Raw genomic sequence first — 25,506 nt, forward strand, 5'->3', positions numbered from 1 at the left:
AAAAAAAAAAAAAAAAAGACATTTGAAAAAAAATTTTTTGCACACTCCCACCACTTTGTTCCCCCCAAGACATTTTGATTGAAATGTGATTGACAGGTAAAAAACTATATATACAAAAAGTATATACAAAAGTTTTGATATAGACAAAAATCAAGAAAGGTGAAATCTGCATGGATGGAAACATGAAATCCTCCCCAAAACATCGATAAACTGAGCAAGTTGAAACTTACATGGGTGAATCAGAAAGGATGCTGTTGACTTTCTTCCTTGGTAGTGAAATAAGGGATTATAACATTGTCTCAAAACTTTCATAGTATAGCTGAGCATTGTGGTGAGCGCCTGTAGTCCCAGCTACTCAGGAGGCTGAAGTCCAGGAGTTTGAGGTAGCTGTGAGCTATGACACTACAGCACTCTACCTAGGGGTACAAACCGACTGTCTCAAACAAAACAAACAAAAAAACCCTTTCACAGTTACCTATGTGTTTTATTTTATTTGTTGTTTTTTTTGGGGGGGAGGGGACAGTCTCACTCTGTTGCCCTGGGTAGAGTGCTTTGTCATCATAGCTCACAGCAACCTCAAACTCTTGCTTTAGCCTCCCAAGTAGCTGGGACTATTTTTTTTTTTTTTGAGACAGAGTCTCACTATGTTACCCTCAGTAGAGTGCTGTAGCATCACAGCTCACAGCAACCTCAAACTCTAGGGATCCTCTTGCCTTAGCCTCCCAGGTAGCTGAGACTACAGGTGGCTGCCACAATGCTTGGCTATTTTGTTGTTGTTGTTGTTGTTGTCATTGTTGTTTAGCAGGCCCTGGCTAGGTTTGAACCCACCAGTCCCAGTATATGTGGCCTGTGCCATAACCACTGAGCTACGGGCACCAAACTAGTAGCTGGGACTATTATAGGTGCCTGCCACAATGCCCCCTAGTTTTTGTATTTTTAGTAGAGACAGGGTCTCTCTCTTGCTTAAGCTGGTCTCAAACTCCTGGGCTCAAACAATCCACCTGTCTCAGCCTCCCAGAGTACTAGAATTTACAGGTGTGTACAACTTGGTGAGTTTATGAGAAGCAACAATTGTCTAATTTAATCATTTCTTGGTCATTCATTAGTTTGAATTCTAGTATGAGGAAGAGGTTTTTCCTTATTTATATCACCACGGGTTCATAGATTCTTCTTTTAGCCTGTGGGTTCTCATTTGTTATTGCTATCATTCCTTTTTTTTTTTTTTTGCTCCAATTTTCCCAGACTTGGCTGATGGGAGCTTGTTCAATTTGACTTCTGTGCATCATATTTTATTTTTACTTATCAACAGATTTTATTGATTATTAAATTAATACATGATTTTTGTAGATAATATACAAAACTAACTCAAAGCACAGAGAAGGATGTAAACATACATACAGTCCTGTCATCTATATATTGATGTATTTTCTTTTAGCCTTTCATTGCATTTTCAGGTGTAGTAGAGATAGAGTTAAAGATAGAGATTTGTATCTTAGTTTTGTGTTTTTAAGCTATTATTGAGTTATAAACATTTTCCTGAGCTACTAAGTACTTTTCAAGGCCAGGAGTAGTGGTTCACACTTGTAATCTTAGCACTTTGGGAAGCTAAGGTGGGAGGATCACATGAGGCTAGGAGTTTGGACAAGCATGGACAACATAGCAAAACCCCATCTCTACAAAAAAAAATTAAAAACTTAACTGGGCCTAGTGGTGGAAGCCTATATAGTCCTAGCTACTTGGGATGTAGAGGTAAAGGATTGCTTAAGCCCAGTTCAAGGCTGCAATAAGCTATGATTATAGCTATTGTACTCAGCCTGGGTAACAAGAGTGTCTTGAAAGCAAATAACAAAAAATAACTTCAAAAAAATTTCAGACTGTGGGCAGTACCTGTGGCTAAGTGGGTAGGGTTCTGGCCTCATATACTGAGGGTGGTTGGTTCAAACCTGGCCCCGGCCAAACTGCAACAAAAAAATAGCCAGGCATTGTGGCGGAAGCCTGTAGTCCCAGCTACGTGGGAGACTGAGGCAAGAGAATCGCCTAAACCTAGAAGTTGGAGGTTGCTGTGAGTTCTGTGATGCCACAGCACTCTACTGAGAGCAATAAAGTGAGACTCTGTCTCTACCAAAAGAAAAAAAAATCAGAATGTTACAGGGGTACACATGTTTTGGTTACATAATTTGTTTTTGTATATTTTAAGTCTCAAAGTTATAAGTGTGCTCTTTACCCAGAAATTGTGTGTTGTGCCCTTTAGGTATGAATTTACCCATCTCCTCCTCCCCTTCCTACCTACTTGAATTCCCTTGGATTTTGCTTCCATATGTGCACTTAAGTATTGACCAACTAGTTCCTCTTTAGTATTGAGTACATGTAACATTTGTTTTTCCATTATTGGGATACATCACTTAACAGAATGGTCTCTGATTCCATCTAAGTTGATACAAAAGATCACCATTTTTGATGGTTAAATAGTAGTTCTTGATATATATACCACATTTTATTAATCTATTTGTGTATTTATTTGGGTTGTTTCCATATCTTCACAATTGTGAATTGTGATCTGTAAACATTTTAGTGCAAATGTCTTTATAATAAAAAGTTTGGTTGTATTTTTTTTTTTTTTTGGTAAATACCTAATAGTGGGATTGTTAGGTGAAATGGTAGGTCTACTTTTAGTTCTTCAATGTATTTCCATACTCCCTTCCATAGAGGTTGCAGTCCTACCAACAGATAATAAGTGTCCTTTCTCTCCACAATCACACCAGCATCTTTTGCTTTAGGTCTTTTTGATATGACCTATTCTCACTAGAGTTAGGTGATGTCTCAACGTGGTTTTGATTTGCATTTCCTAATGATTAGAGTTGTTGCACATTTTTTCATGTTGTTGCCCATTAGTTTATCTTCGTTTGAAAAATTTTGGTTCATTTCTTTTGCCCACTTTTTAATGGGGTTGTTTGATCTTTTCATGCTGATTTGCTTGAGTTCTTTGTCAATTCTGGTTATTAGCCCTTTATTGGATGTATAGCATGAAAATATTTTCTCCCATTCTGTAGATTATCTATTTGCTCTTTTGATCGTGTCCTTGGTTGTGCAGAAACTTTTAAATTTGATCAAGTCCCTCTTATTTATTTTTGTTATTGCTCTGATTGCTTTTGGGGTCTTCATAAATTATTTGCCTAGGCCATTATCTATAAGAGGTTTTCCAACTTTTTTTCTATAATTTTTATAGTTTCATGTCTTGAATTTAAGTCTGTTGTCCATCATGCATTAATTTTTTGTGAGTGATGTGGGTTCTGTTTCAATCTTTTACACAAGGCTATCCAGTTTCCCCAGCATCATTTATTGGATAGGGATTCTTTTCCTTAGCGTATATTTTTTGTCTGTTTTTTCAAAAATCAGATGGGAATATGAGGGTGGTTTCATATTTAGGTTCTCTGTTCTGATCCATAGGTCTGTGTCTCTATTTTTATGCCAGTATCATGCTGTTTTGGTTATTATAGCCCTGTAGTACAGCTTGAAGTCTGGTGATACCTTTAGGTTTGTCATTATTATGTAAGGTTGCGTTGGCTATTCAGGGTCTTTTCTAATTCCATATGAGGCATAGAACTATTTCTTCTAGATCTGTAAAAAATGACGTTGGTATTTTAATGTGGATTGCATTGAATCTGTAAATACTTTGCGTAGTATATTTTGACAATGTTGATTTTGTCAATTCATGAGTATAATATGTTTTGACATCTGTTTACATCCTCTGTGATTTCTTTCCTCAGTGTTTCATAATTCTCCAGATGTTAATGTCTTCCACCTCCTTATTTAAATTCATTCCTAGGTATTTAATTTTCTTTTTGTTGCTACTGTAACAGGTATAAAGATATCATGTCTTTGATTTGATTCTCAGCTTGACTATTCTTGGTGTATATGAACCCTACTGATTTGTGCACATTGATTTTGTAACTTGAGAGTTGGACACAATGTGTCTCACAACTGATAATCCATGTGAGCCAAACTTTTTTTTTAAAGTGTGCCAGTGTTTGCTTAAGGCCCACCTGCTGCTTCTGCTTTTGTATAGCAGCTTCTCCCCCACCCCCACAAAGAAAACTTCAATTTCCTCTCTCTCTCTCTCTCTTTCACATCTCTCTCTCTTTTTTTTCTTTTTCAGCACAGTCTTTGTCCATTCTCTTGTAGAATATTTGGAGAGCCAACATAAGTTCATAGTGGTAGAAGCACAGAAAGCAGAGAAGAAAGTGACCCTGGCCATGAGGTAGGACATTGTCCTCTTGCTAGAGACAGAGCAGTAGACGGACAATGAATAGGTTAACAATCAATAGATAATATAATAACATTGGGAGATGAGAATTGCTCTCAAGAAAAACAAAAGTGGTAGGATGGAAAGAGAGATGGATAGGTAGCTGCTATGTTAAATAGATGAGTAGGGAAGCCATTTCTGGTGTGGTGATATTTGAGTAGAGACCTGAGGGTATTACAGATGAGAAATTTTGAGAGGTAAAGTAACTTTACTAAAGTTACAAAGCAGGCGGTGCCCGTAGCTCAGTTGGTAGGGCGCCAGCCACATACACCAAGGCTGGTGGGTTTGAACACAGCCTGGGCCAGCTAAAATGACAATGACAACTGCAACAAAAAAGCCAGGTGTTGGGATGGGTGCCTGTAGTCCCAGCTACTTGGGAGGCTGAGGCAAGAGAATTGCTGAAGCCCAAGAGATTGAGGTTGCTGTGAGCTGTGACATCACAGCACTCTACCCAGGGCAACAGCTTGAGACTCTTATCTCAAAAAAAAAAAAAAATTACAAAGTAGATTAGCATTAAATTAGTTTTTCTTAATTCAAAACCCCAGTAAATGGTACCTTCCTATATAGGGAGTGGATGTCAGTGATATCAGAAATCCTTTGGGTAATAGTCCTTACTGTTGGCTTTGTCTTTCTCTATCCCACTTCCTTACATGAAAACATGTCTAAGAAGTAAAACTTAGCAAGAGATTTTTCTGTGGTTTGAATGTCAGCAGTGGTAGGGGTAGAAATAAAAGTTTGCTTCAAGGAGATGTTGAGGATTGTTTTGGAACTCAGTCATACCTTCACTCTAAAATCTGCAATTTTGGGTGTCCATAAGGTCTAATCAGGAAGATGAACCCTCACTTGTACAAGCTGGAGCTGTTCCAGAGAGTCTGTCTGAGATGAAGACCAAGGCCCAGGCTTTAGTAGAAAAAACATCATCTCTTGAGACAGTGGTTTCTGACAGTGTCCAAGAAAGCCAATCTTCAGAAGACAAGGACTCAGTGACCTGGTCTGCAACACCCTCAGTTACAGAATCCCAATTTTCAACATCACTGGTTGCAAAGGCTGAGGTCTGGGAGACCCATGCTTTTGAAGCTCAGGCCCGGGTCAGCCATACCAAGCAAACATCTATACTGGAGATGGCAAGTCTCTCATTCCTAAAACAGAAACATCCAGATGAGAATGTGCATGTGATAAAGACGGAAGACAGTGAGGTCCCTCTGACCCGTTTTCTCTGGTCCAGCAAAGTTGAGTACATCCTGGCCCAGGTGGGCTACACTGCGAGCCCATCTAATTTCTGGCTCTTTACTACCTTGTGGCTTCACAGCGGAAACTGTAAGTCTGAGGACCAGAAACCTGGATCCACAAGAGGCTAGCCACCAACAGGACATGGGCCTGTGTGGGTTTTAAACTCATATTTCTGATGTATGTTGATGCTGGAGACTTGGTACTCTAAGGAGGACAGGAGCTGGGTGCTTGAATACTTAGGATCATGAGAGGTTAAGGGCTCAAAGCCTGGGTCAGAGGTTGGGGTAGAAATTAGGCACCTGGATCTTCCAGGAATTGAGGGGCAGGGACTGGACACTTGGCATTCTGAGGGATGCAGAAACAGATGTGCCCTGATGACAGGGATTACCTTGTCTAATTGCCCCTGAGGGAGGTTGTTCATGAGGAGCATGTTTTCCTGGGCTCCTAAAGAAACCCAGGTGCTGGAAAGCCAGATGGCTCTCAGAGTCCTTCTTATATCCTCTTCACAGGCGTTTTCTTCATTATCTACACCTTCTTGCTGTTCTTGGTCGGGATTCCTCTCCTCTTCCTGGAGATGGCAGCTGGTCAGAAGATGCAACAGAGTAGCATGGATATGTGGAAGATCATTGGCCCTTGGTCTGGTGGTGTGGGGTATAGCAGCTTCATGGTGAGGATCCCTGGGCTGCCAAGGTCTACCTTTTACACCCCACCTCCATCCCAACTCATTTGAGAATCTGTCTCATGACTTTAATTCCATGGGTCAAGTCCCTTGGGTTCTTTCGTCAAATCCCTTCCTTTCTCCTGACCCTATTCTTCTTTCCCAGCCATCTCCTCCTTGGCCCACAGGTGTGCTTTATCACCAATCTTTACTTGAATGTGATAAATGCCTGGATCTTCTTCTACATGAGCCAATTCTTCCAGTTTCCAGTTCCATGGGAGAAATGTCCATTAATAAAGAACTCCAGTGACTTTGGTGAGGAGGAGGTGAAAGAGGAGGAGAGAACAGAAAACTGGAAGGGAATTTGGAAGAGGAGAAAGGAGCAAGGAGGGACAAGGAAAAGGAAGATAGAAAAAGGAACAAGAAATGGGAGGGGGAAAGAGGAGAGGGAGGTAGAGGATGGGATATAGAGGAGGAGGGGTTACCTTGTCTAGCAGGCATGTCCAAAGCCAGGTAGTTCCCCCAGATCCTGAATGTGCACAGACAACACCCATCATATACTTCTGGTACCGAGTAACCTTGAAGGCCTCGGATAGAATTGAGAATAGTGGGCCACCAGTCTTCAGTCTGAGCCTGCCCTTCCTCATTTCCTGGTGTCTTCTTGGTGTTTTCACAATCAATGGGCTCAAGTCCTCTGGGAAGGTGAGCTACTATTTATGGATTCTTTGAAATCCTCTGATGCTTTAGCCCTTACCTCGCTTTGTGACTTGCTGGTCTCCTCAGTTCTTACTACCTCCCATCCTTTCCCCCCACCCCTGCCTTTTAATTATACTTGGTCCCTGACTAAGGTGACCAGATGTCCCGCTTTTGGTGGGACGGTCCCCATTTTGAACAATTTGTCCCACGTCCCGCAGCGTTTTAAAAAAGTCCCGATTTTTGGAGAGAATGCATGACAAGCTAGGGAACAGTGGGAGAATGGGAAGGGAATATACCCTTTTTGGCTGCTGAAAAGGTTAATGTAACTCCATTTGGGAATGAAGAGGTTAATGTAACTTCATTTGGAAGTGAAAAGGCTAATGTAAACTCCCTACTCCCCTCCTGGGCAAGGTCGCCCAGGTGGAATCGGTATCAGAAGGAGACTGCTTCCTCCCTTGCTTCTAGGCAAGGACAATTAGCTCAGAAGGAGCCAAGCTAGAACAAACAAGTAGCCCTCCACCTCTCTAGAGTAAGGTGACCAAACGTCCCACTTTTGGTGGGACAGTCCTGATTTTTAACAATTTGTCCTGCGGCGTTTTAAAAAAGTCCGATTTTTGGAAAGAATGCACAACAAGCTAGGGAACGTGGGAGAACAGGAAGGGAATATATGGTTTTCAGCTGCCATGTGGCTATTTCACCAGGATATGAATTTTATATTATTTTTGTTAATTTTATAATGTTAAACTTTAATAATAACAAATAATTGTTGAGAACTGATTATCAAGAAATGCTTATCAAAGTTTGCATTTTTGTCAGGCCCCGCCCCCCGAGGCGCCGCCCTCCCCCCCTCAATGGTGTCCTGCTTTACCAATGTTAAAATCTGGTCACCTTATCCCTGACCCTTGTTGAAAGCTGTCTTCTAACTACTTATTTCTGACTCAGAACTTTTGATCCCTGGTGACTCTTGGTTGCCCCCTACTGGTACATGGTCGCTGATATGCCCCACTCTCAATTCAGGTAATGTATATCTTGCTACTGCTCCCCTGTCTCATCATCATCTGTTTCTTCCTCCGGAGTCTACTGCTGGAAGGGGCAAAATTTGGCCTTCAAAATTTGGTGGCTATTCAGGTGAGGTATATCCTTTTCACTCCCCCATAAGGCCTTGTAGGGCACCACAGCTGCCTGTCATTAGGGCCTTTAGTCTCCATTATTTCCTTCTCCCCATGACATTTCTGTAATAGGTGACCCCCCTTTTTTTTACATCCCCCTTATAGTTGTCTTTTCCTTTTTAGATATCAGATATATTCAACATTCATATATGGTGTTTGGCAGGGAGTCAAGTTTTGTTTACCATGGGCCTAGGCTATGGCCCCATTACCTCCTTTGCCTCTCATATGTCACAGTCCAACGACTGTCTCAGTGATGCCTTTGTTGTGGCTCTGGTCAACCTAGTCACCTTGTTGATCATCGTATCTCTCAACTTCTCTATCATGGGCTTCTGGGCTACAGTCACCACACACCGCTGCTGTGAGAAGTAAGGCCAGCCCCTTAGTTGAGAGTCCCTACTCCAGGGAAATACAAAACCCCAAGACCCTAACCTTAAAGGGGCGGCAAAGACCCATATTCACATATTTCAACCTGAAAGCCTCTACTTTCCTCTGTAGCTAAAAGCAGAGACCATAGAACTCCCTATCATGCATTATCCTTGTTAGAGTCCTTTTCTAGCTTTAGAGATCTTCAAACTCAAGAGACTGCCAATTATCTACCTCAGATTAGATATACTGACAGAGATATGTTAAAAATGACAAACATTTAAGTCTACTTTAATCCAAGATACCCAACAAAATAGCATCAGAAAACCTTCCAAGGCTGTTTACTTCCTGAATGCCCTGATTCTTAGCTGTTTGACTGCTGGATTAGGGATTTCTGCCCATCTAGCAAATATAAACTCCAAAGGATCTTCAGTACTAGAGCCTTTATTTCTAATCATCCATTTTTTATTTTTTAAGGAATTACTTTCAGAAACTTCCATAAGACATTTAGAAAGTACTGTCTGTGTACCACAGACACTTGGACAGGTGAATCAGACCAGAGTCCTTACTATCATTACCTTTTCAGTTTTGGAAAGAAAGTGAAGGGGAAGAGAATTAGACACTAAAATCAGCCATGAACTTGTGATAATAGACAGCCTGAGTGATAGGAGAGGACAGATGACAGAGCCATTAATTCTGCCTGTTCTAGTCATAGAAGGCCTTCCAGAGAAGGCAAACCTGGGTTGAATTTCTCTCCATTAACCCTAACCTTACAGACAACCACTATTTTAATCTAGAAGCCTACACATACACATGAGCAAGAGTTCTCTAGAATATATTCAGGAATTGGCTTTCAATTTTACCATAGATAGTACTGTATGGTTTTCAAGGTGTTTTAATCAATTACTCTCCCACCAACGATGTGTGAGGATTCCATTTGTTCTACTTTTGCATAACACTTGATTAAACTTGGTCAGACTTAAAATTTTTGCCCAGTCCTTTGGAAATGTATTGGTATTTTTTTGTGCTTTTAAAAAAAACTTTTATTGTGAGTTATTATATACACATAGAAAAACGTGTAAAACAAATATGCAGTGTAAACAACTATGAAGTAAATATACTCATATTAAGACTAGAATTATGGCTGGGTATAGTGGCTCATGCCTATAATCCTAGCTACTCTGGGAGGCCAAGGCAGGTGGACTGCTTAACCTCAAGAGTTCAAGACCAACCTGAGCAAGCGTGAGTCCCTATCTCTGCAAAAAAATAGAAAAAACTAGTGGGCATTGTGGTGGGTGCCTGTAGTCCCAGCTACTCAGGAGGCTGAGGCAGGAGGATCACATGACCCCAAGGGTTTAAGGTTGCTGTGAGCTGTGATGCCACAGCACTCTACCCAGGGTGACAAAATGAGACTCGGTTTCAAAAAATAAACAAAAGCAATAGAGAAAGTTACATGAATGAAAAAAAACCTTAAATCATTTTTTTTTGAGACAAATTCTTGCTATGTCACCCTTGGTAGAGTGCTGTGGCACCACAGCTCATAGCAACCTCAAACTCTTGGGCTTAAGCAATTCTCTTGCCTCAGCCTCCTGAGTAGCTGGGACTATAGTACCCTTCCAAAATGCCTGGCTATTTTTTGGTTGCAGTTGCCATTGCTGTTTAGCAGGCCCAGGCCGGGCTCGAACCCGCAAGCCTTGGTGCACGTGGCTGGCACCCTACCCACTGAGTTATGGGTGTCAAGCCAAAACCTTAAATAATTTTAAGGCTCAGTTTTCCTAAGTAATCCAACACCTAATAAAGACAACTCAGGAATTATCTTGATGAAATATTTGTTTTTTATTTTTAAGTCAGCTACCAAAAAATATAAAGAAAAACTTCATGTAATATGAATTGCTTTTTCGTATAGGAAAACTGTTAAGATAAACTGGATGTCAAACCTGATGAAAGGGGTATTTAAATTTAATCACTGGTTTAGGGGATTCTTCCCCCCTTCTTATACCTGCATTCAGTCTGAGTTAGGACCTCTTGCTCTGTCACCCAGGTTAGAGGGCAATCATAGCTCACTGCAGCCTCCACCTCCTGGGCTCAAAAGATCCTCCTGCCTCAGCCTCCTGAGTAGCCAGGACTATGAACATAAACCACTATGCCCAACTAAGTTTAAAAAATGATTTTTTGTCAAGATGGATATCTTGCTATGTTGCCCAGATTGGTCTTGAACTCCTGGCCTCAAGCAATCTTTCCTCGTCAGCCTCCCAAAATGCTAGGACTTTAGGCATGAGCCACCATGCCAGTCATTAGTAAATCTTGGAAACCCTTCCATTACTTTTCTTCTAGAGCAATAAACTGAATTTTTAAGGATTTATAGGACTTAACCAAGTGAAGCAAGGTGGTAAGAATGGGGTTGATATTAGGTATAAGAGAGTAGGTGGGCTCTGAGACTGTAAGTAGTTAAATCTGGCCAGAACATGAAATGTGAAGAGGGTCATGGTAGAAGATGAGGCTGAGTGATCAGCAGGGCTCATTATCAAAAAGTCCAAGAAGCAGTTTCTCTCACATAGCACAACTACATGGGAACCAAATGTACATGTGCTCTCTGACATTCTGTAATATGCAGCTCAGAAGGGTGACTCTTAATCACTAATATCAGAAAGGAGGAAGAGGAGAGGTAGACAGTGAATAAGAGACCTACTTTATCCTTAGAGCAGAGTTCACGGAGTTCTCAAGAAGACTACAGAAAATGCTTCTCCTGGGGTCCTCTGTGGTATAAATTTTCCAGATTTATGCAAACCACCTTGAAACCCCAAAAGTCTGGGGTTTCATCCCAGAATTTTTTTTTTTTTTTTTTTGGATACAGAGTCTCACTCTGTCACCCTGGGTAGAGTGCCATGGAATCACAGCTCAATCACAGCAACCTCAAACTCTAGGGCTCAAGCAATCCTCTTGCCTCAGCCTCCCAAGTAGCTGAGAGTATCGGCACCTGCCACTACACTCAGCTAGTTTTTCTATTTTTAGAGATGGGGTCTTGCTCTTGCTCAGGGTGGTCTTGAACTCCTGCACTCAATTGATCCTCCTGCCCCAGACTCCCAAAGTGCTAGGGTTGTAGGCATGAGCCACTGCCCCTAGCCCAGGCTTTATCTTGCCACCTCAATAATTCTAAGCTAGTGATATCCTTTCTTATCTGGAAAATGAGGGAAAAACAGGCCATCTCCTAAGGTGCCAATGGTTCTATTTGATTTGATCCTCTATCCTTAGGAATGTCGAAACCCTCATAAAGCTGATAAATCTGGGGAAACTGCCTCCCAATGCCAGGCCCCCTGAAAACCTGCTTGATAACTCAATCTCCATCTACAACACGTGGCTCAACAACCTTCCCCAGCGCATCAAGAACATGGTCCACAGTGTGGTGGCTGAGTGCAGCATAGACAATCAGTTTTCCAAGGTCAGTAAAGATAGCTGGGGGTGGAGGGCTAAAGTTCCTCAGAGTCTTCTGCAAATCAGAAATTTTAGCTTTTTATTATCACTAGAAGCACTGGCATAACCAGCAACTCTGGTAATACGAAGAGCTATAGCTTGCAGGATGCCCTTCTGTGGGTAATGCTAGGTAGGCTGATTCTTGATGTCAGAGGGTTAGCCTGGAGATCTGATATCTCACTGACCCTGGGCTTTTAGGGAGTTTTCTAGGAAAGGTAGAACATACTTTTGTCTATATTTTTTGTTGTTATTGCTGTTAAATTCAATGATACTTTAACCCCATGTTCTTTCTCTCCTTGCAGGTTAGGGAGGGCCCAGGCTTTGCATTCGTGTCTTTTATTGAAGCAGTGTCATTCTTTCCTGTGTCTATTTTCTGGTTTATTATCTTCTTCCTGCTGCTGCTGGCACTGGGGATGAGCACCACCATAGGGATCATGCAAACTATAATTCTCTCACTCCAGGATACCTTCTCTTCCCTCAGGAAACACACAAAACTGCTCACAGGTACTCTGAACTATGGCCCTGTTCCTAACAAGAACCATAATCCATTGGAATTCTTGTCTAGCAGTAATGACCCCTTACTTAGGCCTTGTCACCCAGCCAGACCTCTGACCTTGATCCAGATCCAATGTTTCCTCTAGTGGGCCTCTCTTTTCTCATGTTCCTGTGTGGACTCTTCTTCACTCGACCTTCAGGCATATACTTCATCAGTCTGCTGATTGAATACTGGACAGTTCTCCCCATCATCATCATCATCATATTTGAAAACATGGCGGTAGCCTGGGCCTATGGGGCCAGGAGGTGATGTCTTAGGCCCACATTCCCACAAAGCAGGGGACGATAGGGCAGGTTGAACCCTTCTTGTTGTCTATTACCCAATTAGAGTGACATAGGGACCCTTAATTTCAGGACCTTCTGGGAAATCTTTTTATTCATTTATTTATTCGATATATATGTTGCGTGCTTCATATATTTTAGTCACCAGGGATATAGCATTGAATAAAACAACTATCTCTTTACTCAGAGAGCTCACATTCTAGTAGTGGAGGTTGACTATAACCAAATTAGCAAAAATAAAGAATAAAGTTGTCAAGGAGAAAAATGGTAAGTGATAGAAAGAAATCAAAGGGAGAGGCAAAATGATCCATAGTGTGGGGTTGTGGGCACCAATTCAACAGTATGGCAAGGAAGGCCCTTCTGATAAGGTGACATGTGAGGAGACTCCTGAATGAAATGAGGGAGGGAGCCATGATGAGATTTAAGGCAAATGTGTTCCTAGGAAGGAAATGGGAAGTACCAAGGCCAAAGGAAGCATCAGGCCTGGAGTTTTTGAGGAATGAGTAAGTCAGAGAGGCTGGAATACAATGGTAGGAGATGAGCCCAGAGATATAAGGGAAGGGGAACAAGATAATCAAAGAGTGGGACTTAGAAGACATAACTGTGGGATGGAAGAGTGAGAGAATTCAAATAAAATACAAAGAACTTCTGAGCCTAACTTTTTGCCAGGCTGGTATGTAAACATTCAAGTAGTACCATTCACAGGAGAAAGGCTCAGCATTTTTAAGTGACAGTAGTTCCTGGAGTCAGGTTGATCACTTATTAACTCATTCAACAAACATTTCTTGAGACTTTGTGTCAAGAGAATCTTGTGGTACTAGAATAGGAATGACCTAGATTTAGCTCCTCCTCTCAAAAAGCATAAAGTCCAAAGAAATACACATACATAAAAAGACAATTCCGGGGTGGGGTGGGGTGGTGGTGCCTGTGGCTCAAAGGAGTAGGGCACCGGCCCCATATGCCAGAGGTGGTGGGTTCAAAAACCTAGCCCTGGCCAAAAACTGAAAAAAAAAAAGACAATCCCAGTATGGGAGGTAAGTCTATAGTAGAGGTAACCATGGACACTTCAGTCTATAGTAGAAGTAACCATGGACGCTTCAGTGGCATAGCTAGTTGCTTAAGGACAACTGGAGAGTTAGGGAAGGTGTCCTAGAGAAGTAGATGCTTGAGTAAACTCTGGATAGATGACCAGGCAGAGAAAGAGAGAAAAAAGGAAGATTGGCATTAAACCAAAGGATCCCACTTGCATATTTATTGAGACTGAGAATGTGTATTAAAGGAGGCTGGATTTGTGGCTGAAAGAAACTAACTTCCCTGAGGTCTAGGTGTTACTTTTCATTGTGTCTGTGTAGTTCACTGCTGGATACCCAGTACCTAGAAATATCCCTGGCACATCATAAACATTCTCATATTCATGGGATAAATGAAAAGGACTTTGCCTATACCTTAAGGATACCAGAGCCCCATGGAAGGTTCTTGAGTGGTAGATGTTTGAAAATTTTTCTTGGATTGGGATGTAAGATAGACTAACTAGGAAAAAGGTGAGAGAGGATGAGACTTGAGATAAAGTAGGAAATTAGAGAAGCAATATAATATTTGGAAGATGCTAACATTGGGTTGGCCCTGCCAAGGCTGGGTAAGGCCTAACTGAGCCTCCTATGCTTTTCATGGCCCTTCCCCAGATTCCTTGCAGACATGGCAATCCTGTTGGGCCGTCCCATCTCCCCCATCTATGGTTGGCTTTGGTGCTCTCTGTGTCCAGTTGTGCTGCTAATCCTGTTTGTGACTGTCCTGGTGCATCTTTGTATGAAACACATCACCTACGTGGCCTGGGACTCAAGTACTGTAAGCTTCTCTCTCCAGTACCTAGAGCACCCTAGAGAGTGGGGCTAGATCTTTCGATCTGTTCTTGGTAGGATAACCCAGTCATCTCATTCTGTGACTCCCTGAAGACTCATTAATCCTCTGCCCTGATTCCCTCCAACCACTCTTCCGTACTGAATTTCTTATTCTTTTCCTGGGAACTGTGATATTCTGAACCTTTTCCCCATCTCTCCACAGTCAAAAGAGGTACTTCGACAATACCCATCATGGGGACTGCTCTTGGTGATCGCCCTTTTTCTCATTGTCATCCTCCCCATCCCTGTATACTTTATATACTGCCTCACCCATGGGATTCCCTTCAGATCCAAGAAGGGGCTGACAGACCTATGATGCCTTCCAAATTTCTATGCCTAAGTGTCCAGATAATGCCCAGTAAAGAGGCCCACAAGGAAGAAATTCTACAAGGTGATAAAACAAAGTGCTGACAACCTGTCGTGTGACTTCCTAACTTCGTTCGTTTGGCTTGATATCACATATCCCTCAAAATAGATCTAACAGGCAACTGTTAATATAAACTTGCAACTGTTAATGTCCCTGGATCCAGAATCACTTTTATTTCCAAGAGGAGGGACATTATTTGGGGGCACAAGGGGCCTGGCTTTGCAGACTCCTGCTCAGCCCTATGAAAGGCCACAGTCATTGTGTTTTTTCCATTCCCCTTCCTCAGTACTCACATGTGCACAGTTTATATATACTATTGGTGACACACACCAACTCTGCTGCTTATGGTGCCTATCTCATGGATCAGAGCTGGAGGAGTAATGCTATTGTCAATAAATCAGTCCACTGGAACTCCAAGCACTGGGTGTAAGCAGATCTTTCATCTTGTCTCAGGTGTTCAGTCTTCCCCTCACAAGACTTACATTCTTTCTAGAACCAAATGTCTAGCCTGAGTTCCTGCCTTTCCCTTACCCTGGGTAATTCAGATACTAGATTACTAGACCTGCCTTATCTAGAGGCTGGCCTTCAGCCAAGGGAAACCTGAGAAATGGTGGCTTCAACAAAGATGGTGAGAATATTAGTGCTTTGCTACTGAGACACGGCAATCCTATCACAGGTCTGAAAGTTATTTGTATTTATTTATTTATTTTTGCAGTTTTTGGCCAGGGCTAGGTTTGAACTCACTGCCTCTGGTATATGGGGCTGGCACCCTACCCTTTGAGCCACAGGCACCGCCCCCGAAAGTTATTTTTAAAAAGAGGTTGAACTAGTGGTTTCAACACTGTTGTGGACTAAATGCATCTGTGAGTCAATGCACAGCCCATTTGAGGAGCTATCGGGCTATCTTGCTAAGCCCAACAAGGGTCCCATTGCTAGCTGCTCAATAAAAGACATGGCTATTATCACAGGGGTAAATCAAATTAATTTGGGATCCCATAGCTAGCCGCTCAATAAAAGACATGGCTATTATCACAGGGCTAAATCAAATTAATTTGGGGTCCCATAGCTAGCTGCTCAATAAAAGACATGGCTTTTATCACAAGGTTAAATCAAATTAATTTGCCCATTGGATGATAGCTGAGCAAATCAATTGGAACTTGTGGGAAGGTGGCACCATGACAAAGGGGAAGTACTTCTCAAAAGGACGTGGAGGCCTTGCCAGTTAGCAAAACTAGGGATGGGATGAAGGCTGTGGGTGAAGGTGGTCGGGATTACCAAGATCCAGGGAATGGGTTTTCTTTAAATGTCAAAGATTTCAGGATCTTAGGGTCCATCGGTAAATTTCTGTAATAAGAAAAGGAAAAGGAGTTATCCTCAACCCCTGGCGAGTGGAACTGGAGGGATGGATCGGTGGACAGAAAGAGCAGAGGTTTCAGAAGTCTCTGCACCTTTCCAATCTCTGGCTCTTTAAGCTTAAAGGTATGAGACTGGAGGGGGCGTAACCCTCGTGTCATCACCCATTGGTTCCTGTGCCCTTGAAGCTCCGCCCCTCATACTCGCTTCCCTCCCACCCGAATCCAAACGGTCTACCTGGGAATTCAAACGATCCACCTGCTTGAAGACGCGTGCTATTGAGTCGGGTAAGGTGAGGATGGGAGAGAGAAGGCGGTGGTCTTTTCCTCACGATCTATTAAATAACCTGGGTCTTCGCCTCCTTTCTTTTGGGAACCCAGGCTCTTGTCTTCCTTTCTGCCACCTCCACTCTCTTACTAGTTCCAGCTTTGGAGGTGAAACTTCTGAGCGGGAATTGAAAAGTGAGGGTTTACGGGATAAACCGATGGAGGTCCCGAGTAAAGACCTTGACATAAGTGTCTTCCTCCTCCCTCTCTTTTTCTCTTCTGAGGTCACTTGTTGAAAGTCTGTTGTTTCCTAACCACTAGGTCTTTTGAATTGGGACTATTCTGAAATGGAAACAAGTACTGTAATAGGGCAGCCTTCCACATGTCTTTCGCTGTTATTCCTGCAGGAACAGTGTGAGATATAAATATTGTCATCCTCAGTCTTTATAAAAAAACACAGAACAAAGGGATTCACACAGTCAATCAGGGCTACAGCCTGACAAAAATTGTTGTCTTCTGTCTTCTAGGGTGGTTTTTCTTTTTTTTTTGTAATTTTCAAATACATGCAAAAGAATAACAAGGAATTGCTGTGTGCTCATCACCCAGCTTCAATAATGACCAACTCATGACCAGTTGGATTTCATCTTTTCTCCCCCACCACTGCATATCCCCCCATTATTTTGAAGCAAATCCCAAATTGATCATTTCATCTGTAGAAATGTAAATAGGTATCTCTAAAAAGTAAGAATCTTTAAAAAAAAAAAAAAAACCCACAAACTAGGCCAGGCATGGTGGTTCATGCTTGTAATCCTAGCACTCTGGGAGGCCAAGATGAGTAGAGTGCCTGAGCTCATGAGTTGGAGACTAGCCTGAGCAAGAACAAGACCTTGTGTCTAAAAAATAGTGTTGGGCTGGGCACCTGTAGTCCCAGCTACTTGGGGGCTGAGACAAGAGAATTGCTTGAGCCCAAGAGTTTGAGGATGCTGTGAGCTATGATGCCACAGCATTCTACCAAGGGTGACAAAGTGAGACTGTGTCTCAAAAATAAATAAAAATAAAAAAACTCACAAACTATTACCACATCTAAAACAATTATTTAATACCATAAAATATCCACTCAGTAGTCATGTTTTACCGATTGTCTCATAATTTCTTTGTCTTTTTTAAGAGCTTTATTGAGATATAATTCAGATACCATACAATTCACTCATTTAAAGTGAACAATTCAATGGCTGTGTGTCCATTACTATAAGTGAATTTTAGTACATTTTCACTATTCCAAAGAGAAACTCAATAATTTTTAGTTATCACCCCTCCCCTACTACCCCAGTCACCCGCCCCCTCCACACTTCACCAGCTTTAGGCAATCACTAATCTAATTTCTCTCTATATATAGATTTGCTTATTCTGGACTTTTCATACTAGTGGATTCATACAATATGTAGTCCTTTGTGACTGACTTATTTTTCACTTTGCATGATCTTTTCAATATTTATTCATGTTATAAAATATATCAGTACTTCGTTTCTTTTTTGAGACAGAGTCTCACTATGTCACCCTTGGTAGAGTGCTATAGTGTCATAGCTCACAGCAACCTCAAGCTCTTGGGCTTAAGCAATTCTCTTGCCTCAGCCTCCCAGTAGGTGGGACTACAGGCACCCATCACAACACCCAGCTATTTTTTGTTGTAGTTGTCGTTGTTGTTTGCCTGGCCTGGGCTAGGTTTGAACCTGCCAGCCTCAGTATACGTGGATGGCACCATAACCACTGTGCTATGGGCACCAAGCCATACTTTGTTTCTTTTTATTTCTGAATCATATTACATTATATGGATATACTATATATTATTTATCTATTCATTATTTGATGAAAATTTTGTATTGTTTTCAATTTTTTGGCTATTATAAATAATGCTGCTATAAACATTTATGTAAAAGTTTTTGTGTAGAAGTGGCACCTGTGGCTCAGTAAGTAGGGCGCGGCCCCATATACTGAGGGTGGTGGGTTCAAACCCAGCCCCAGCCAAACTGCAACAAAAAATAGCCACCTTGTGGCGGGCACCTGTAGTCCCAGCTACTCAGGAGGCTGAGGCAAGAGAATTGCCTAAGCCCAAGAACTGGAGGTTGCTGTAAGCTGTGACACTACAGCACCTACCAAGGGCAATGAAGTGAGACTCTGTCTCTAAAGAAAAAAAAAAAAGTTTTTGTGTGAACATATTAGGCCAATCTAATGGTAATAAATTCCTTTAGTTTTTGCTTGTCTGTGAATGACTTTATTTTTACTTCATTTTAAAATGTATACTATATATACAAAGTATATATATACTTTGCTGGATATACTATTCTTGCCCAGCAGTTATTTTTTTTCTTTCAGTACTGTGAATGTATTGACCCATTCTCTGCTGGTCTGTAAGGTTTCTGCTGAGCAATCCACAGTTAGTCAAATGGGGATTCCTTTACATGTGACTTGATGTTTTTATTGCTTTTACAATTCTTTCTTTGTCTTTGTTTTTTGACAATCTGACTATAATGTGACTTGGAGAGGTTCTGTTTGGGTTGAATCTACTTGGGGTTCTTTGTACTTCCTGGACCTGGATGTTTATCTCCCAAGACTTGGGATGTCTTCAGCTATAATTAAATATACTTTATGCACTTTTCCCTTTTCTTCTTCTTCTGGAACAAGCATAATCGGAATATCTGTTCATTTACTGGTATCCCATGAATCCATAAATCCTATAGGCTTTCTTCATTCTTTTTCTTTTTTGTATGTGTATGCCTGCCTGTGTTATTTCAAACTTGTATTATTTCTAAACTTCAAGTTTCTCCTACTTGGACTAGTCTGTTGTTGAAGCTCTCAATTGTATGTTTAAATTTCAATGATTAAACTCTTTGGCTCTAAGATTGCTGTTTGGTTCTTTTTCTTTTCTTTCTTTCTTTCTTTCTTTCTTTCTTTCTTTCTTTCTTTCTTTCTTTCTTTCTTTTTGTAAAGGGTCAGACCTTTTATTGAAATCATTTTCTTATTTATTCAAATGCTTTATTATTTATTATTTATTTTTTGAGACACTTTGTCACCCTTATGTAGAGTGCCTTGGCATAACAGCTCACAGCTTAAGTGATTCTCTTGCCTCAGACTCCCAAGTAGCCGGGACTACAGGTGCCCGCCACAATGCACAGCTATTTTTTAAAGGTGGGGTCTCATTCTTGCTCAGGCTGGTCTTAAACCCATAAGCTCAGACAATCCACCTGCCTCAGCCTATCAGAGTACTAGGATTACAGGTGTGAGCCACCATGCTGGGCCCTGTTTCTTTTTAATGATATCTCTTTGTTAAATTTGTCATTCAAATCATGAGTTTTTTTTCTGATTTTATTGAATTGTCTATCTGTATTCTCTTGTAGCTCACTGAGTTTTCTTAATATTATTACTTTGAATTCTTTTTCTGTCATTTCACGTGTTTCCTTATGACTGGGGTCTATTACTCTTAATTATTGTGTTCTTTTGGAAGTGTTATGATTCTCTCTGCTTTTTCATGTTTTATGTAATCCTATGTTGATTTCTATGCATCCGGTATAAAGTAACCTCGTCCAATTTTATGGAGTATGGAAAGACTTATTCACATAAATGTGTCTTGTGGTATTGGTTAAGTGTGATAGTTTGGCCTTGGTTCTAGGTGGATGCAGTAGTGTAGTCACCATGTAGTTTCTTCAGCTGTAATCCATACTAGTGATGTTTTCAAATGTCTCAGTGAAACATGGGTGTGTGCCTTGGCTGAGAAACTGTGGCAGTGGTAGCATGGCATTGTCAATGATGAATTCAACAGACTGTTCTATGTGTGCATGAGGTGTTAACTAACTTGGGATTTGGCTTGCTAGGGTTGAAACTATGAGGCTATTATTCTAGCTAGGAGCACAGGCACATGGTTGCTCAACCAGCTTAGGAGCATGCCTGACAGGAGTGGCTCACAGGGCTATTTCAGGTCCAAGATGTAAGCCTGGGGTGTACCTGCCAGGGGTGGCCTGTAGAACTGTTCCTCAGGCCCTAGTTGCAGGTGCAGGGCCATTAGCCTGACCAGAGGTATGTCTGTGGGGCAGGGGCACTGCAGGGCTTTCTCTGGTCCTGATTGTGGGTTCAGAGATGTTAGCCAGAGCCAGGGTTATGTGTGTGAGGCAGGGGGACTGTAGCACTGTTTCTCAGGGACTGAGAGTGGGCACATAGACAGTTCACTGGCTTGGGGTCATATAAGTTTAGGCTTCACTTATCTTCTGAGCAGATACTTGAAGGTCTCTCCTGTTTAGGGGAGGGCACACGGCAGTTTGATTAGCTTAAGGCTAGGTTCACTCTGAGTAGGACTTTCAGACTGTTCCTCCCCCTGAAAGTACAATAGCAGGGACTGGGCCTAGGCTCTGCATAGCTGGAGTTGTAGTATTCAATCACCTTTGTTGGCTTGGTGGAACTAAGATAGAGCCCCAATGCTGGAGAAGTGCAGTGGCTACTGGCCCCAAGAAGAGGGTGCATTCCAGAGGTATATCTGGTCTCAAGATGATGCCAATGCTGCAGCTTGCCTCACAGTGGAGGGAAGAGTGGGTAGTACACATCTTATGACTCCTAATCCAGGGCTGCATGAATTCTCATAGCTCTCTAAACTGAGCTCAGGGCTTGTGGAAACAATGAGAGATTCTTCTGTAGTAAGGACTTTAGGTGTTTGTGGTAGCAATGAGGGCTGGTGGGAATCTTCTCCTTCCTTTTTCCTTACAACAGGAAGTCCCTCCTGACTATGGGCAGATCTGATCTGGGCATGGCAAATGGGGTTGCAGAAGCTGGGTGCCTTCATGCTGCCCTCTTGGACAGCCAATTGCCACAGGTGTCTCTCTACTATCCCTCTGCACTCCAGCACTTTTCTTTCATCACTCCAATAAAATCTCCATTGTTTATTCATTGCCTTGGTTCTTTCTTGTAGAGGGATGAGCATCAGGCATCTCTAGTCAGCTATCCTGCTGATGTTACTCCTAAAGTTTTAAATTTCATAGTTTGTGTATAAAGATCTTGCTCATCTTTTGTCAAAAATGATCCCTAGGCATTTAATGTCATTTGGTATTATCTCAATACGTACTCTTTTCAAAGTCTTATTTTCTAGAGACAGGAAGTTTGTTTGTTTGTTTGTATGTTTTTGAGACAGTCTCACTCTATCACCCTGGGTGAAATGTCATGGCAACATAGCTCATAGCAACCTCAAACTCTTGGGCTCAAGTGATTCTCTTGCCTCAGCCTCCCAAGTAGCTGGGACTACAGGTGCCCACCACAACACCTGGCTATTTTTAGAGACGAGGGATGGGTTCTCACTCTTGCTCAGGCTGGTCTACAACTCCTAAGTTCAGGTGAACCACCCACCTCAGCCTCCTGCTAGGATTATAAGCATGAGCCACTGTACCTGGCCAAGAGGCAGGAAATTCTTGATATTTTTTGGATGGGGTTCTTACCGTGTTCTTACCCACATATCCTTGTGTTGGGGAGGCCTCTGGGATTCTTGTGTGATTAGTCTTGTCTTTCCCTAGCTTAAAACACCTAAAGTCCTTGATGTCCTTAACTTCAACAAGCAATGAGGCCCCATCACTGCAGAAGGAGGAACTGGAGTCTACCCAGGATCCTGAAATTATGGAAGCCCAGGATATGAAACCCCAGATGTCTAGATCTTCTAAGTCCCAATCTGATACTACCTGGGCATCACAGATCTTGGAGAATGAGTTATTGCCTTCTGAGTATTTTGGTGAGGATGGGCATGAACTGGACAGTACTCTATCATCATACATGTTGTCTGATGAAGATAATGAAGCACCGAAGACCATAAATAGAGATGAGTCAAAGGTTGAAGCCCCCAAGAAACGACCATCTTGGGCCAATAAAATTGAATACCTCCTGGCCCAAGTGGGCTTCTCTGTAGGGATAAGCAGCATTTGGCGCTTTCCTTATCTGTGTTTTCACAACGGAGGTGGTAAGCATGGGTACTGGGACTCATAGACCTCACAAGGGGGTGAGGAACCAGAGGCCTGTCCTGGCTACTCTGAATATATCTTTGATATCTCTGAGTTATGTGGGAACAGAAGATTTGGGATCCTGACTGGGGCAGGAACCAGGTACCTGAATACCCAAGACCTTTTGGAGGATGAGGCAGGGCATCTGAACATGTAGGTTTGTGAGGATGGTAGGGCTGAAAGTCTGGTCAGGTAAGGGGGTGGAAACTAGCTAGCCAGGTCCTCTAGACATTGGGAGTCAGGAAACTGAATTCTTAGAACTATGAGGAATGTGGAAACAGGTGAGCCCTGATGCCTGTGTCCCTGAGGGATGTTGCTGGTGGGGAGTGTGTGTCCCTGGACCCTTGAAGATGTCTGGGTGCTGAAAAGCCATACAGTTCTCAGAACCCCTCCTGAATCCTCTTCATAGGTAGTTTTATCATCATGTACATCCTCATGCTATTCTTGATTGGAGTTCCTCTTCTCATCCTGGAGATGGCAACTGGCCAGAAGTTGCATCAGAGCAGCATTGGTGCATGGAAGTTCATTAGCCCCTGGATTGGTGGTGTGGGGTATGCCAGCTTCATGGTGAGGAGCCCTATGTGACCCAGGCCTTTACACCCTACTCCCTACTCCCATCCCAACCCTTATTCTGGGTCTCATGTCTTCACCTGCAAAGGTCAAGTCCCTTCAGTTCCCCAACTCTCAGGTCAAATTCTATCCCTTCATCTGGCTTTGCTGTTTTCCCTGCCTTTAGAATTTCATGGTCCCTAGGTGTCCATTATCGTGGGCTTATACTACAGCATGATCATGGCCTGGAGTCTCTTCTATTTGGTTCAGTCTTTCCAGTCCCCACTGCCTTGGTCATTGTGCCCCATCCTGAAGAACAGCACTAATTTCGGTGAGAAGAGAGGGAAGAAAAGGGAAAGCGGGAGGGCTGAGAAAAGGACTGGGGGATGAAGAAGGAAGAAGGATCATTGAGAGCAGGGATGAGCAGGAATATGACGAAATGGGGTTGGAAGGAAGGAATGGATGTGAAGAAGGGGGAAGCACTTGGTCTTGCAGTTTCCTTCATGGCCAGTTCACCTCAGATCCTGAATGTGTACGGACGACAACCACAACATACTTCTGGTATCGAAAAGTCTTGAAAGCTTCAGATGAAATTGAGATAGGTGGGGTACCAGACTTTCATCTCAGTCTGTTTCTCTTTGTGACCTGGTTACTAATCTGCATCACCATGATGAAAGGGCCCAGGTCCACTGGGAAGGTAAGCTACCCCCTAACATACTAATCTGATAGACTTTTGCATGTAAGGACTTCTAATATTCTCCTAACTTTGATGCCTTTAGATGACCCATTTCTTGCTCCTTTTCATCTGACATACAATTCCCAGTTGTCATTAATTCTGCTATCCCCATCTTATGCCTTTGCTGAACTCTCTTTCTGATTCATACTTTCTATCCAGATGCTGTGTATCTCAGTACTTCTTCCCTATCTCATCATTTTTGGTTTCCTTATCGAAACACTACAGCTGGAAGGTGCATTTTTTGGTGTCAAGACTTTGTTAGCTGCCAAGGTGAAGTGTCGCCTGTCCTTTAATTCTCTGATCCAAATGGGGCGGGGGTGTCAGGGACAGTGTGGGCATCAGTCTAATAGAGGCCCTCCTAGCTCCCTCTTTCATTCTCTTGTCTTCTATCTCTGTCCTGGTTTACCTCTCTTCCCTTTATAATTCTGTTTGCATGGTACTTCTTTTTCTCAGGTGACAGCCCTCTACTCTATGGAAATGTGGAGCCGGACAGGGAACCAGATGTTTTTGTCCATGGGAACTGGCTTTGGCAGCTTTACTGCAATCAGCTCATATATGCCTCGGTCTAACAACTGTATCACTGATGCCTTTGCTGTGGCTATTCTGAACTTGGTTACCTCAATTACTACTACATTGGTTTTATTTGCCATAATGGGCCACGGGGCCACAGTGAGCACCCAAAAATGTTACCTGAAGTGAGCCAAATCTTTCACGTGGAGATCATCCTAAAGACCTCTTAGAAAGATCATCCCAAAGAAAGTCTTAGAGATAGCCCACAGAACTCCAGTGTAGAACCCATCCCTCAGAGACATTGACTCAGTCAATATAAGGCTTCAAAATGGAGCATCCTAAACCTTAGAATCTCTCTGAATCTATTTCAGAGCTGCCTTTCTAACCTAGAAAAATCCCCAAACTTGGAGGTTTTTTAAGGTGTGTTCACTCCATTCTTTTTTTTTTTTTTTTTTTTTTTTTTGAGACAGAGCCTTAAGTTGTCCCCCTGGGTAGAGTGCCGTGGAATCAAAGTTTATAGCAACCTCCAACTCCTGGGCTCAAGTGAGTCTCCTGCCTCAGCCTTCCAAGTAGCTGGGACCACAGGTGCCTGCCACAATGCCCAGCTATTTTTTTGGTTGCAGCCATCATTGTTGTTTGGTGGGCCCGGGCTGGATTCGAAACTTCCACCTTAGGTGTATGTGGCTGGCGCCTTAGCCACTTGAGCCACAGGTGCCGAGCTGTTCACCCCCATTCTTAACCAGGGACTACCATTAAAAAACAAGGGAATACCTTCAGCTGAAGCCTTCATTAGATAAAAAAGGGCCCACAGCACTAGAGCCACCACAGCCTAATAATTCCCCATGTTCCTCTCCTGTGACAGTCATCCCCAAAATATTGATCAGATATTTATGAAACATTTCCTATCTACCACCCCCTGTGTTGAGTTCTAGAAACATCCAATGGGCTCAGCGCCTGTGGCTCAAGTGGCTAAGGTGCCAGCCACATACACCTAAGGTGGCGGGTTCAAATCCAGCCCGGGGCCCGCCAAACAACAATGACGGCTGCAACCAAAAAATAGCCGTACATTGTGGC

At 42.5% G+C, this 25,506-nt stretch overlaps 2 protein-coding genes across 2 annotated transcripts in view; both read left to right on the forward strand.

The window, feature by feature from the left end:
• Positions 1-5,184: 5,184 nt before the first annotated feature.
• Positions 5,185-15,059, forward strand: SLC6A16 (solute carrier family 6 member 16). Its single transcript, XM_012812528.1, is given in 13 exon segments — positions 5,185-5,620; positions 6,043-6,200; positions 6,380-6,506; positions 6,718-6,893; positions 7,905-8,015; positions 8,180-8,421; positions 11,672-11,858; positions 12,193-12,394; positions 12,532-12,691; positions 14,410-14,572; positions 14,789-14,926; positions 14,929-15,031; positions 15,034-15,059. Coding segments are annotated over 13 exon segments (2,229 nt in total).
• A 7,123-nt stretch (positions 15,060-22,182) lies between these two features.
• Positions 22,183-25,506, forward strand: part of LOC111722047 (orphan sodium- and chloride-dependent neurotransmitter transporter NTT5-like) — a 7,733-nt gene continuing 4,409 nt past the window's right edge. Inside the window, exons 1-6 of the mRNA XM_023507884.1 lie at positions 22,183-22,597; positions 23,047-23,204; positions 23,391-23,517; positions 23,708-23,883; positions 24,082-24,192; positions 24,376-24,617. Coding sequence (XP_023363652.1) covers positions 22,183-22,597; positions 23,047-23,204; positions 23,391-23,517; positions 23,708-23,883; positions 24,082-24,192; positions 24,376-24,617 — 1,229 coding nt within the window. The remainder of the gene's footprint in view (positions 22,598-23,046; positions 23,205-23,390; positions 23,518-23,707; positions 23,884-24,081; positions 24,193-24,375; positions 24,618-25,506) is intronic.

Source organism: Otolemur garnettii, unplaced genomic scaffold (genome assembly GCF_000181295.1).
Source record: "Otolemur garnettii isolate 467f Iridium unplaced genomic scaffold, OtoGar3 scaffold00211, whole genome shotgun sequence".
Lineage (NCBI taxonomy): Eukaryota > Metazoa > Chordata > Mammalia > Primates > Galagidae > Otolemur > Otolemur garnettii.